The 14601-nt window shown below is 43.4% G+C and overlaps 1 protein-coding gene across 3 annotated transcripts in view; it reads right to left on the reverse strand.

The window, feature by feature from the left end:
- Window positions 1–14601, reverse strand: part of KIF13A (kinesin family member 13A) — a 201365-nt gene that overhangs the window by 88672 nt on the left and 98092 nt on the right. For all 3 annotated transcript variants that reach the window (XM_040967711.1, XM_040967710.1, XM_040967709.1), the window contains exon 4: window positions 9421–9481. In XM_040967711.1, the coding sequence (XP_040823645.1) occupies window positions 9421–9481 (61 nt within the window). The remainder of the gene's footprint in view (window positions 1–9420; window positions 9482–14601) is intronic.

Raw genomic sequence — 14601 nt, forward strand, 5'->3', positions numbered from 1 at the left:
GATTTATTTTTATGAAAAAATACAGAAAGAATGAGACAGACAGGAAAGGTCTTCTGCCTGTTGAATCACTCCCCAAGTGACTGCAACAGCTGGGGCTAAGCTGATCTGAAGCCAGGAACTTCTTTCAGGTCTTCCATGTGGGTGCAGGGTCCCAAGGCTTTAGGCTATCCTCCACTGCTTTCCCAGGCCATAATCAGGATGGATGGGAAATGGAGCAGCTGGGAATAGAACCAGCAGCCATATGGGATTCCAGCGGATACTGGGGTGAGGACTTTAGACACTAGACCAGTGTGTCAGCCCTATTTTATATTATGTTTTTTAAAGATTTATTTATTTTTATTACAAAGTTGAATATACAGCGCAAGAGAGACACAGAGGAAGATCTTCCATCCAGTGGTTCACTCCTCAAGCGGCCGCAATGACTAGAGCTGAGGCAGTCCAAAGCCAGGAACCAGGAGCTTCCTCCAGGTCCTCAATGCGGCTGCAGGGTCCCAAGGCTTTGGGCCGTCCTCGACTGCTTTCCCAGGCCACAAGCAGGGAGCTGGATGGGAAGCGGGGCTGCCAGGATTAGAACTGGTACACATATGGGATCCGGGCATGTGCAAGGCAAGGACTTTAACCACTACGCTCACCCAAGCCTGAGCCACATATGATACAGATCTCTGAACAGTCTGTCCCTACAGGGGAAAGCAGCAATGGATTAAAGCAATGACATGTGTCCACTAAGAGCAATTCTGTCTCCACAGGTAGGGCAAGATAGCAAAGTACTAAAGGTGAACAAGAGTTAGAAAGCAAACTGTGGTGCTGGCATTGCGCATCAGGGCAAGTCATGGCCCCGCAATCCTGGCATCCCATCTGGGTGCTGATTTGAGTCCTGGTTGCTCCACTGCCACATCAGCTCCCTGCTAATGTGCCTGGGAAAGCAGAGGAAGATGGTCCAAATGTTTCAACTCCTGACACCCACATGGGAGACCCAGATGGAGTATCATACTCCTGTCTTCAGCAGGGCCCAGGCTTGGCTGTTGTGACCATCTGCAGAACACACCAGAAGATGGAAGATCTTTCTGTTGATTTTTCCCTCATTCTCTACTCAAAATAAATTTTAGAATAATAAATAAAAAGTCTATCTATTATTCACAGGGCTGATATTTCGTTATTCAAGAGGCCCTGGGCAGAACGGTCCCCATGGGCTGTGTCTTAGGAAGTGAGATGACGACACAGCAGAGTGCAGTCTTATGGTATTTCTCTGCATTAAACAATGCAACACATCCAGACCATGGCTGGATCAAACATTAAGCATGGCAGAGCACAAACCTGATGCACAGAGCAATAATGCGGGAGCACATTCTACATCTGCACCCAGTCCTGCCAGTTTAAACAGAGCTCCCGCTTGGCTGCATCTTCCCTGTCACTTTTCTCTTTTGGAGTTACAGGAGGAAAAGCAAGAAAGCAGGGGCCCAGTCTTTCTGATTTGGAATGCCTGGGCCTGCTTCCTGGGGAGGGTGTTTTTCCAACCAGGGCCTACGGCATGGTGATTTGGATGAGTCTGGATTTGGCAGGTGGCCCAGCCCCAAATCAGAGCACCTGGACAGTGCAAGCCTAGACGGGCTCTTTGCACATCCCTCCAGGGGTGAGGAACTCCTAACTTGAATGAGGCTTCAAGTACATTCCTTTTCTCAAACTCCTTCGGTGGGTACAAGTGCAGTTCTCAAAAATTCTCCTAGGTAGGGATTGAAACCTGGCTTAAGTAAATGATCAAAACCTCCCAAGCTGAGATAAAGGCAGTAAGGCTTTAAGGCTTGACTTGGAAATACAAGATTAAAACTTCAATGAACTACAACATTTTCCAGCAGCATGCCTAGTGACAGGAACCTGAGAAAACTGGGCAGTGAGGGTAAAGGTATACCACAGGGCCATTTCCAGTGTGGCATCCAAGAGCTATCAGAGTGGCAATCCTTGGAAATCTCCTGCAGCATGCCAAGGGTGACTCAACCCAAATGGACATTCCCACCCAGAGACAGGGGTGGGCTGGGCCCAAGCTTGGCTCTGCTTCTTTTGCTGGATAAAGAGACTGACTCACCAAGGAGGGGTCATGCCAGTGCTCCACTGCACTGGAACCAAGGGAGAGAGAGGAAAACAAGGCCGTCTCAGAGAGAGGGCACACTGGGATCCTATGGGTGGGGATCACGTGGTGTGGGTGTGGGGGCACTTCCACATAAAACACGGCTGGAGTGAACACCGGCTCAGGACTGCCTCACATCATGGTTCTCTGCATAGGCAGCAGCAGGCTGAGCTCAAGGCCCCTGCTGGGTTGTGGGGTGCATGACGCTGACCGCATTTGAGGGGAGGCTAAAGCAAAGTCCATGCCAATTGTAAGTGCTCGGGACTCCGGAGAACATGTGACAGGAGGGAGAGTGTGATTAGCAGCATTTTTGGCTGCCTTCCAAGGCACACACTCCAATCACTTTCCTGAATACAGCTTCTCTCCAGGATGAGAAGAGAGAGGCATGCTGGGAACCTGAGAGCGGGATGCACCGTCTCCACCAGCATTCTTAACGGCCCTAGGTGGACTCCACATTTCCCACTGCATTCAGCATTCTTGCAAGCAACAGGGTTCTCAGAACCCTCAGTTTTCAACTCTATAAATGGGGACAGTAAGTTTCCACTCCTTTGGGGTGCTTTGGCAATTATAGTAGGTACTGCAAGTAGACCAATCACATGGTGCTGGGCCTGCACTGTTACTGTAATATGCTTAACTTTAACATTGTTTCTGGATGCCAAGCCATATTATGAGAAATGTGGACCAAAAAAGAGCAGAGAAGAAAGTGGGATAAACAGAACAGGAGAGGTGAGAACCAAAAAGAAACACACTCACACACACACACACACATATATATATATTACACATGCACTTTTTTTAATCGGTAAAATTAGCTTAGATCATTTACTCTTATGTTGGACCTCTATTGTCCCAATCCTTGGGACTCACTGACACTGCCCCTCCCATCTGAAATAACACCGATGCCCACTGCATGTTAAAGCTCCCGGCTGCTACACTGCTACTGGGACTTCCATCAGTGGAGTTACAGTCTCACCAACAGCCAGCTGTGTTTGCTCCTAATCAGGTCTATGTCAGTCGCACGTCTCTGTTGTTATAGAATTTCACCAATAAACACAATTCTAAGAAAGCTAAGCTGGCAACCAGCATTGTGGTATAGTATGTTAAATGACTTCCCGAAATGCTGTCATCCCAAATGGGTGCTCAGTTGCTCCACTTCCAGTCTAGATCCATGCTGATGTGCCTGGGAAGGCAATGGAAGACGGCCCAGGAGCTTGGGCCCTTGTACCCAGATGGGAGACCCAGAGGACACTCCTACCTCTTAGCTTGGGACCAGCTCAGCTTTGGAAGCTGTGGCCACTTGGGGAATGAACCAGCAGATGAAAGAGATCACTTTCCCCCTACCTCTTTCAAAATAGTAAGTGAATCTTAACCAGAAAATAAAAAGTGAGGATCAGAGAAGGTAAAGGAAAGTCTCTTATATAAAAGAAGATTGTAAGATGAAAATCAAAAGATTTGAATGAATTCTGTGTTCCAATTTTCCCCCAGCAATGTCTTTTTTTTTTAAAGATTTATTTATTTTTATTGGAAAGTCAAATATACACAGAGGAGGAGAGACAGAGAGGAAGATCTTCTGTCCGATGATTCACTCCCCAAGTGAGCGCAATGGCCAGAGCTGTGCCTATCCGAAGCCAGGAGCCAGGAACCTCTTCTGGGTCTCCCACATGGGTGCAGGGTCCCAAGGCTTTGGGCCGTCCTCGACTGCTTTCCCAGGCCACAAGCAGGGAGCTGGATGGGAAGTGGAGCTGCCGGGATTAGAACCGACGCCCATATGGGATCTGGCACGTTCAAGGCGAGGACTTTAGCCGCTAGGCCACGCCGCCAGGCCCTCCCCCCAGCAATGTCTTTCAAGAGTGTATACATTAAAAGAAGGGCATACATCATTTATAATGAATGTTTTAACAAACTTTTCTAACAACTACTAACCCTTCTTGTAAGCACAGGGAAAATTTTACTGTTTAAAGCAAAGGACTAACAATTACCAAGTGTTTCTTCCACGTGCAGCACTTGCTGAGTGAGTGCTCTTGTACATAATCTAACTGCACCCTCACAAGAGTAATAAAGAGGAGGAGTATTCCGTGTTGTGGCACAGTGGTTAAGCCGCTGCCTGCAACGCTGGCATCTCACATGGCAGTGTTGGTTTGAGTCCTGGCTGTTCTGTTTTTGATCCAGCTCCCTGCTAACATGTGCAGGAAGGTATCAGAAAATGCCTTATGTGCCTGGGCGCCTGCCACCTTTGTGGGAAACTTAGATGGGGTTTGGCCTGGCTTGGATAGGCAGACAGTTGTAGCCATTTTGGAAGTGAGCCAACAGATAGAAGATCCATCTTTCTTTCTTCCTTTCAAATTCAGAGAGCCAGGAATTGAGTCTAAGAAAGTCTGCCTCCAGTGCCTACAAATTCAATCTTTACTCAAACAGAGTGCTCAAACATTCAAAATGGACCAACACAATATTTCAGAATAAATTAATGCAGTGGAGCTCTGCTACAAACATTGGTTTTATTGTAGCTACTATTGGTCTTTAGAATGTAAGATTTGTCTCCTTACTACTCAGTTTCAGTCAAGCAACATGAAGCAAAAATTGTATCTACTGCTGAGCACACAAACCGTTCCCCTTGGGAAGAGAATCAAACACGGCTGCTCTCCGCACAGCAACAGCTCACAGCCTGGAAGGCTCACCTGTCCCCTCACAGCCCAAGGGATGCAAACAGCACAGGAACCAGACAGCCTTCCTCCAGAGTAGCAGGTGTAACAAACCCAGAAACAAACTGCTTCAGCAAATCTGAGTACCACACCATATGGCACAGATCGTCACCTAAATCCTAAGTCAGCACTTCCGAACTTTTAGTGGAGGAATGCTCACATTAACACTGACCCCCCAGATAAGACACCATCTAGAGGGACTGTGCTTTTGGTATGAAAATTAAATTAAAACCACACTGACTGGAAGTGACTTATCTACTGACATGATGTGTATTAAGAATTGGCAAAAACAAAACAAAAAACTGCTTCCTTGTGTTCAGTGTCAAGAATACCCTTAGCTGCAGTCAGCAGTGAGTGATTTAAACATTTACAAAGACCGTTCAAGCGTATTAGGATGGGCTAGAGTACTGTTATAGTTCTAAGTGAGTACCTATTATGTGCACACGCACGTAAAGTTGGCAGCAAGTCAAAGGCTTATGAAGAAATGTCGTGCTTTATTCAGGTGCCTAGTGAAGTTATTTGTTTTCATCTTAATTCTAGAATAACAGTATTTGCTTCAAACACAGAATCATCTGTCAGATAAATAATATTATGAGTACCTAGTCCAAAGGCAATAGCAGGAAGAGAGAATGTATGTAAAATAGAAAAGTGACTCAAAGCGTGATTCAGTGCGATGTGAATGGTTTAACAAGCAAGCCTTTGATTTGTGTGGAGAAGTCTCTAGGAACAGCTGTGCAGCCAGCATAAAATGGCTGATTCACGTTTCATCAGAGAGCGGGAGGCGAGCTGAGATCATTCTAGACCACATCTCCTGATTTTACAGACACCAAAATAAGAGATCCACAGAGGTAAGGGTGCCCAAAGCCTGGCAGCTTGCGGCTGAGCCAGGTCCCACAAACCCCAGTGCTGATGTGACTACCCTAACGACCACCACACAATAACAAAACTGAGATAAATACCAAATAAGGTCTTCCTACGTGCCAAGTATCGGGATAAGCAGTTTATATGAATAGGTGGCTTACTTCTCAAAGCAAATCCTATGACATCAGGACTATCATTATCCTGACTGAATGTATGAAGAGGTGGCAACATGGTGAGACTGAGAAACGCGGCCTGACGCAGTGGGAGGCGGCAGAACCAGGTCGTGAACCCCAAAAGCCTGGCTTAGGAGCATCCATTCTTCAACTGCTCCAGCACACAGCAGTACGGTTACCTGTACCAGAGAACTGCGTGGTTCTACAGTGGGAAACCCGAGTGTGCAGGCTCCTGCCGTGCCTTTTAATCAAGAACAAAGCACAGTTGACGCTCTGACATTCTGCTGCTTCCGCGAAGCTCCCAGCTCTGGCTTTTCTTTGCTCTCTCAGTCCGTCTGTCTAGTTTGGAGAGCGGAGTGGAGAGGCTGGACGCAGTATCAATGACGCCATTATTCATCGAGCCTGACGAATAGGTTTGTTTCAGGAAATCTGTGCTTCCACTTGTACGCTTCCTCTATTTCCCACCACAGAATGAATGCTTCTCTCTTAACACTGCTATTCACAATAAAGAACTGCTTTGCTATATTTTTTTTTAATGAAGAAAAAGGAAATGAAATTCGTACAAAAACCAAATTAGTACGAAGCAACTAACCTATTAGTAATGCATTTAACTAGGCAGATATTTATAACAGATGAAAATTTCAAATAATAAGCAAGAGCTTTATTTATTGTTAAGGAGAGTGTGTGGGAGGCAGGGGGTATTGCATTAATAATTATCTAAAGAACAAGAAAAATTTCCCTCAAATTTTTAGGCACACATTGTGGTATGTGCCAAGAGACTATATTTTAGTATTGATATGATCACGCAACCTACAATTTAGCGAATATTACGCTACCAGTATAAACATTTATTTTTAAATAATTCTGAACACTTAAAAATATTACTGAAATATTTAACAATGAAGTACCACAGGCTCTTTGAATTACACAATTTAAAATATTTCTGGCTTTCTAAAAAAAAAGTTTCTTCTCTGTCCTGGAACATGAGTGACACATTCTAGAAGGCTAGAGTTGTCTCAAAGGGCAACAATGAGCAATGTGAACACAGAATTTTTGAAAAAGAATGATTAAGCAATCTTCTTTAATCATTATTTTAACTATATCATCCCAACGGCCTTTGATTTTTCAAAATAGTCTAAAAATCACAGTTTAGCGTTTTAAGATTTCCTGTTGTCTGGTCTCACTCAACATGTAGACAGATGTCCCCGGGTGTCCTCTTAAGGCAGGCAAATCCCAAGACGTTCAGAGCAGCACTGCGCGGGTGAATTAGTAGATGCTGGGTGCTAGTTTCAGTCTTGCATCTTTGCTTATGGAAAAGCCCAGTGAGCAGTCATTTGTAGCACTTCCCATTCATCAGCACATGAGGTTACCTCTTTAAGACACGCAATGACCACACGGTATAGATACTATCATTTCCATTTCAAGAACAGAAATCGCAGCTCAGAGAAAATAAAGAAATTGGCCAAGAGAACCAAAGCACAGGATGTGAGGGTCAATCCAGTCCCAACAACACGAACTTGCCATGGCACCACGATGCTTCCCTGTGTCTGAATGCCTTCTAGGCTCCCCTTTGACCAAACCCCATGCTTCACCCTTTTTTTTAAATGACAAGTTAAAATTATTAATTAATTAATATCATGAAAATATATATAGTGAAGTCCTGATACACAGGTATACTGGGAAGGCTAAATCAGGCTATTTAAAACATGCACCACCACTGAAGACTTATCTCTGGGTTTTTTGTCCCCCCAGCCTTGACTTTTATGTCTAGTGTAATCATTATGGTGCCTTCCTGGACCTATTCTTTAGATTTTCTACAGCATTTACAACTTGCAAAATTGAAATTTCTCACAATGCTATTTTATATGTATGTCCTTCACTTTCAAACTTACTTTCAAATTTCTCAAGGGCTTTCCTGGCCGGCAGCACAGGCATGGCATGAATTCTCTCTGGTCTCCTTGCTTATATGAGAGATACTGTTAGACACTGAGCTGAGGCTCACAGTGGGATGATAGTTAAATCACACAACACAGAACACGGGGTAGACTAGGGCTGTACCTTAAAAGACCTCAAATGGAGTCCAAAGAAGTATGATTTTCTTCAGATTGATAAGTAATGCTGGAAAGAATCTGGAAATTAACTCACTAAGACACAAGTATGTTTGACTGCAATTTAAATAATGTCAGTTGAACAGGGTGAAACACTGGGCCTTGGGTAGCCACAGTATTTATCCCATTTGTCTCTGACACAATTGGAAATGTTCTATTCTTGATTTAAATCTAAAAGCCTTCACTCAGCACAAAAATGCATCTAGGACTAAGGGGCAAGACAGATGGTTCCAGATGTTACAGAACGCATCATCAAAGGTCCCAAAGGGACAATGAAAAACAAACTAATTATAACTATCATTAAGAGCTACTTACTCACTTTAATAAAATATGTTCCTGAAGTGGCAAGAATGATGTCTGTTAGCTTTCGAAAAAAAAAAAAAACCAATGTCAACTTTTCAGCAAGTTTTCTTTATGTGGTGAGGAAAAAATCATCAATGAGCCACTAGAACTTCAGTTTACCTCCAAATCTCTTAGACTTATATGTTACCCTTGCTATATTTTTTAATTAAACGAAGAAGTCATTCAGCTAATGTTTTCCCACATAGCAACAAGGAGAAAACACTGAGACAAAATCTCTTGTCTGAGATATCTATCATATCAGAGTGTCTAGAGTAAGTAGCAAGCTGTATTCTTGAAAATTGCTGAGAGTAGATTTGTTCTCACCAGCAAAAAAAAAAGTATGTGAGGCAATTCAAATGCTAATTAGCCTGGTTTAGCCATTCCACAATGCATGCATAGTTTAAACCATCATGCTTTACACAACAAATATAAATAACCTGTGTCAATTAAAACAAAAATGTTTCAAAAGCTTAACTAAGAATTAGAACACAATCTGAAGAAAAGGAAACAACAGCTTCATCCACTAAAACAAACTTCCCTCTGAAATGGAAGCCATTATGACTGACTCCCAGGGAGGCCCAAAGTTCACCTCGAATGGCAAAAAGGAACTTTCTGTCATTTGTGTTGCATGGATGGGCATAGTGTCTTGGTGACCAGCAGGTCACTAAAGAACATGTCATTCCAGTTCATGTGACCATGATGGCTTAGGACATGCAGGACATGGTGAGATTCTGGATACCGAAGCATCTTATTCTTTGCTTCATCAACAGAGCATGGGCTTCCCTAGGGGTTAGTAACAAGGAAAGACAAGGAAAATCTTCTTCCTGTGACAGACACAACAGTGGCCATTTCCGGCCAGAGGAGGTTCCTCCAACAGCCTCACTCCTTATCCCTCCAGACCTCCTTTACACACGAAGAGCTGGAATGAAGCTTAGTGAGGTTAATGAAGATGGCCAAGACTCCTTAGAAACTGGCAGTCAGATTCTGAACCCTACCTAGAACTGGACAGAAGGTATATGAACTGCACAGGAGAAATGAGACTCCAGAACAGGTCATGACATTAGACCTAATGGAAGAAGAGACAGGGGCCCGACCAGTGCAGAGACTCAACTTACCTGCATATTTTGTAGTGTTAGATTCATCCATGGACCAAAAGCAATAATCAAAGGCAAATACCTGAATGAAAGAATAAAACACTAAACTTAAACACTAGTTAACTTCGTATAATTGTATCAGAATGCCTAAATAAATCAATTCACTTAGGGAAACGGGAAGAATGCCCACTACGGTCTGATTTAAAGTCTCTAGAGACTGAGTAGATACTTTTGTTGACTGTGACGTTTCTTTCAAACTAAATGTATGGTTACCTCCTTGCATTAGAGTAATTGTATATGAAAATTACTATTCATCCAGAACTCAAATAACCAGACATCTTAAACTGATTAAAACAAAACAAGGATACTTAAGCAATGACTTTTTCTTCCAAATCAGCAGTCCCATTGCCTGTTGGAACCTGGTTGAATCACCTATGGCTTCACAAGTAACCCATTTTTCATTTAAACCAGCTGTCCATTTCTGGCATAGCTGAAGCTCCAAACTACCCTGCCCTGCCAACCTTTGACATCTTCTCCCTCCTATTTCAGTACACAATCTCCTCCAAGTGACAACAGGTAAGTTCACAGTACACACTCACATGTCTTACTGTCCATACGGCTACTGAAAGCCTACCGTACACCAGCAATAGCTGATGTCTCTCCATTAAGACCCCCATCTAATTAGTGTTCCATCCATACTATCACTGCTTGAGTTTTAACTTATCAAATCTACAAAGAAATACCCTCTAAATAGTGTTCCAAAAGGACAGTATCTTCACAACAAAGCCTATAGGAAAAAATTAAAACCTGTTGGCTATGGGAGTATAATCTGAGATTTTCAGTGCAATTTGCAATACTGAAGACTCTGAGAGGTTCTCCAGCAAACAACTCATTCTTAGAGGTCAGTGCTGTGGCATAGCAAGCAAAGCCACTGTCCGTAATGCAGGCATCCCACATGGGTGCCAGTCTGTGTCCTTGTTTCTCTGCTTCCAAGCCAGTTTCCTGCTAATGGCCTAGGAAAAGCAGCTGAAGATGGTCCAAGTCTTTGGGTCCCTGTCATGGAGGAGACCTAGAGGAAGCTCTTGACTCCTGGCTCTGAACCATTAGAACCAGCCATCACGGCCATGTGGGGAGTGAATCAGCAGGCAGATAACGTCTCCTTCTCTTTCTCTTTCACTTCCAAATAAATACGTAAATAAATATTTTTAAAATAAATAAATACATAAATTTTTAAAAAGAAGCTTATTTAACTTGAGCTTTTTAAAATTTCCCCAGCTTATTTTGGGGCAGAGACCCATTTTTGGAGAACAATTACAATGCTTTAATGCTGGTGTTTCTGAGCACACTCCTTAGCACTCTGGCCAATGACTCAGCAGCCTCTTTCCTGGGCTCCTTGCTGTACTAGGGGCCTTTCTTTCTGCTGCAGTTCAAGCAGCAAGGTGCACACCTCCCATGGACAAGAATCCTTCGATGCTTCATCATCCTCAAGGGCTCTGTGGTGTGGCCTTTGAGGATGGCCGCAGCGAGGCCCTTCAAGCCCAACGTCACTAATTCCTTTGTGCTGCAGGAGAACTTGTGTTTCCCCCCACATTTAGTAACTCTTCATTTCTCCCCTCATTTTACACTTCTTAAGGCCGGGTTCCACACACTCTTCTTTCAGGAAGCATTCCTTGGTAAGACTAAAGGAATTTTCTTTTCCTTCTCTGAAACTTCACAACATTGTTTAAGCTTTCCTAGGGCTACAATCTCAATTCTTCTATTTTTCACCCACCATGTATATGATCTGTGCTTTGTCTCTACTTGTGCACCAAATTCCTTAAAGGCAGGAGGCATGCCTAATTCATCTTTGAAGCCGGCAACAGTCTCAGCAGTTGTCTTATAGTTTCTTACCAAGTGATTAACGGCACTGAGGCTGTGCAAGGCCACAGACTTCAATAGACTAAATTCTGCTCCGAATAGTGTCAGCACTACACATACTCAATTTTGACGCTTTTAAAACTGATTCAGGAATACTTGTATAGGACACACACAACCTGTATCGTTAACCTGGTCTCCAAATTGAATTTTCTTACTTCTACTCTGGTCTTAACAACTGACCGAGTTTCAAATGCAACAGCCATGAAACAGTACTTCCAGCCAGCAGTGCGGAATATTTACGGCATTTCAAGGGCCGTTCCAAGGACTCCAGAGACCACACAGGCGTAATCCAGTTAATCTTCCTGCCTCTGGGCAGAAATGAACTTCAACGCTTTTTCTGAGAGATGAAGTTTTGTCTTGTTTTAAAACATTTCCAGAAAAGGAGATTCCACGACCTCCCTCTAATGGTATCTTATAATAATACTGAATTTCTGTTCTTTCTTTTTGTCCAAAGTCAACTTTTTTTTTTTTTTTTTTTTACTTCAAATGGCCTATCGAGGATATTTCTCAATGAGGATCTTTGCTGTTTTCCCTTAAGAGTCGCAGGGAATTGTCTGGATGGTGCTGCCCGTTGTGGGAAAACTGCTGAGTTCCTATATGCTAATTTTCATGTCTCTGTTTTTGCCCGCACAGTAAAGCTGCTTGAACTAACATGAAACTCACCTCTGATTTTATCAGTAAAAATCAGCCTAAATTTTATGACAACTCCCTAATCAAATTGTTACTTCAACCTGTCTTTAACCAATGAAAAAGAAAAGATGAGATTTTTTTTTTTCATTTTAAAATAGCAAAACCCTGCGGAGGAGAGACAGGGTCCTGAGGTGGTGGTAGACAGGACTTCTTTCCTTACTAATACTTGCTCCTACTTGAACTACATTTTGAATTTAAAAATCTTTGATCACTGGCATTTTAGGATGGTGATTCCTGAAAGCAGAACTTTTAAAAACAAGAAGAAAGTTATAGTCCAAAAATATTGAGTGTTACCCCAAAACTTAAAGCAAGCAAATATTTTAAAAATTCACTGTTACTTTGTTCTTTAGCCTCAACTGGAAGTGATTCCCAAATCCCTTTTCTCTTCTGTGAGATCCTAAAACACACTGTAGCACCCCGGCACTTCCAGCACTGTTCTTCTCTGCAGGTATCCTTTCTAACCATAACTGGTGATTCATTCATTTCTATTTGAAAAGTGGAGTTTTACAGAGAAAGAGGAACAAAAAGGTCTTCCCTTCATTGGTTCACTCCCCAAATAGCTTGCAACAGCCAGAGCTAGCTGATCTGAAGCTGGGAGCCTGGAGCTTCTTGTGGGTCTCCCACATGAGTGCAGGGTTCCCCAAACTTGGGCCACCCTCTGCTGTCTTCCCAGGCATAAATAGGGAGCTAGACTGAAAGTGGAGCAGCTGGGACACTAGCTGGTGCCCATATGGGATGCCAGTAGCAGAGGGCAGAGGATCAGCCTGCTCTGTAACCATCCCTGCTCCTCTCAGGAGCTTCTTGGAGGCAGGGTCCATGAAACTTATGATGCCTGGCTCTGAACTCTCTGCAGGGCAGGCTCTGCACAGAATATTTTTCCAATTAATAAAGAGACTACTCAGGGAAGGAGCTGGAATGCAGACAAGAGCACTCAGTAGACGTGAGCACTTAGGCATAAGCAGGTGTCAGGTCACAGGAAGCACTTTAGTTGTTTCATTGCTTTCTGATGCTTGTTTTGGGGACAGTTGGTTCCTTCACTGGTCAAACATGGATGTGGCTAACAGGACAAATACTGGGGTCTTGCTTAACCCCAGCACTCCTTGGTTCAGGTGGAGAAACAAATGTAATCACACCAGGAGTAACTGGCAGTTTCGCAGACTTCACAACTAATCATCCCTAGAGAAACTTCTATCTGTAACCAAGTCAGTTTTACAGGTGGTTAACGTCATCTTTGCTTTAGGAAGCCTGATCACATGGTCAGAGTTAGACTCCTGTGAGCACTGCAAACTAAATCTTCACACACCATTCTCTTCTTCAAGGCTGAAATCTACTTGTGATTGAGTAACATCAAGGTTGTTAAATAAACAGACACGATTGTATCACAGCAGTTTGAGTTTTCAATACAAAATTCAATGACATTCATGGGGCTGGCATGACGGCACGGTATACTAAGCCTCTGCCTGTTGTGTCAGAATTTCATAAGGGTGGAGGTTTGAGTCCCAGCTACTCTACTTCTGATTCTACAGTAACGTGCCTGGGAAAGCAGCAAATGATGGCCCAAGTTTCTGGTCCCTGTATCCTCGTAAGAGACTTGGAAGAAACTCTTGGTGTTAACTTCGGGCAGGCTCAGCTCCAGCAGCCATTTGCAGCCATTTGGGGAGTAAATCATCATCTCCCTCCCTATCTCTTTCCCTTCTCTCTGTAAGATCTCTCAAATAAAAAGAAATAAATCTTTTTAAAGAAATTAAAAATTAAACTTCTAACTCATTTCTTTAGAATTCCTAAATGTTGGGCCCGAAGGCATGGCCTAGTGCTGAAGTCCTCGCCTTGAACGAGCCAGGATCCCATATGGACACCGGTTCTAATCCTGGCAGCTCCACTTCCCATCCGGCTTCCTGCTGTGGCCCGGGAAAGCAGTCGAGGATGGCCCAAAGCCTTGGGACCTTGCACCTGTTTAGGAGACCCAGAGGAGGTTCCTGGATCCTGGCTTTGGATTGGCATAGCATCAGCCATTGCGGTCACTTGGGGAGTGAATCATTGGACGGAGGATCTTCCTCTCTGTCTCTCCTCCTCTCTGTATATCTGACTTTCCAATAAATAAATAAATCTTTTAAAAAAAAAAGAATTCCTAAATGTTTGTTTAATTTATTCATTATGAAGTCACTAGTAATAGAAGTGCTGGGAGACAGGAAATCTTTCATTGCACACATCTAGGTTAAAAGAAATCAAATAGGAACCAAGTTTAATTATGTTTCGTCAATGTCCACCTGTAGGAACATTCTGTGTAAACACATTCAAATCCTTTTGACTATTTAAAAGAAAGCCAAAAGTACAGATATTCTACAATTTGTCCTTAAAATCTGAAAGCCACTGTCCTTAAAAAATTCAACTCTGCCTTCGCACAATCCCACAATCCTATTCCTTCCTCTAGGGTTGCATCTGTAAAATCGTTCGAGGGAACCAGCTCTGAATTCCCTGCAGCCTGCTGTCCATCCGCTCCACCTTCCACACCTCCTCAGCACATGGGCTTTGCAGTTTCACGAACCACTGAACACCCAGGAAAGTCACTGAGGCTGTTTTTAATAAGACAGATGT

Source organism: Ochotona curzoniae, unplaced genomic scaffold (genome assembly GCF_017591425.1).
Source record: "Ochotona curzoniae isolate NIBS_2020 unplaced genomic scaffold, NIBS_Ocur_1.0 scaffold_461, whole genome shotgun sequence".
In the NCBI taxonomy this organism is placed as follows: Eukaryota; Metazoa; Chordata; class Mammalia; order Lagomorpha; family Ochotonidae; genus Ochotona; species Ochotona curzoniae.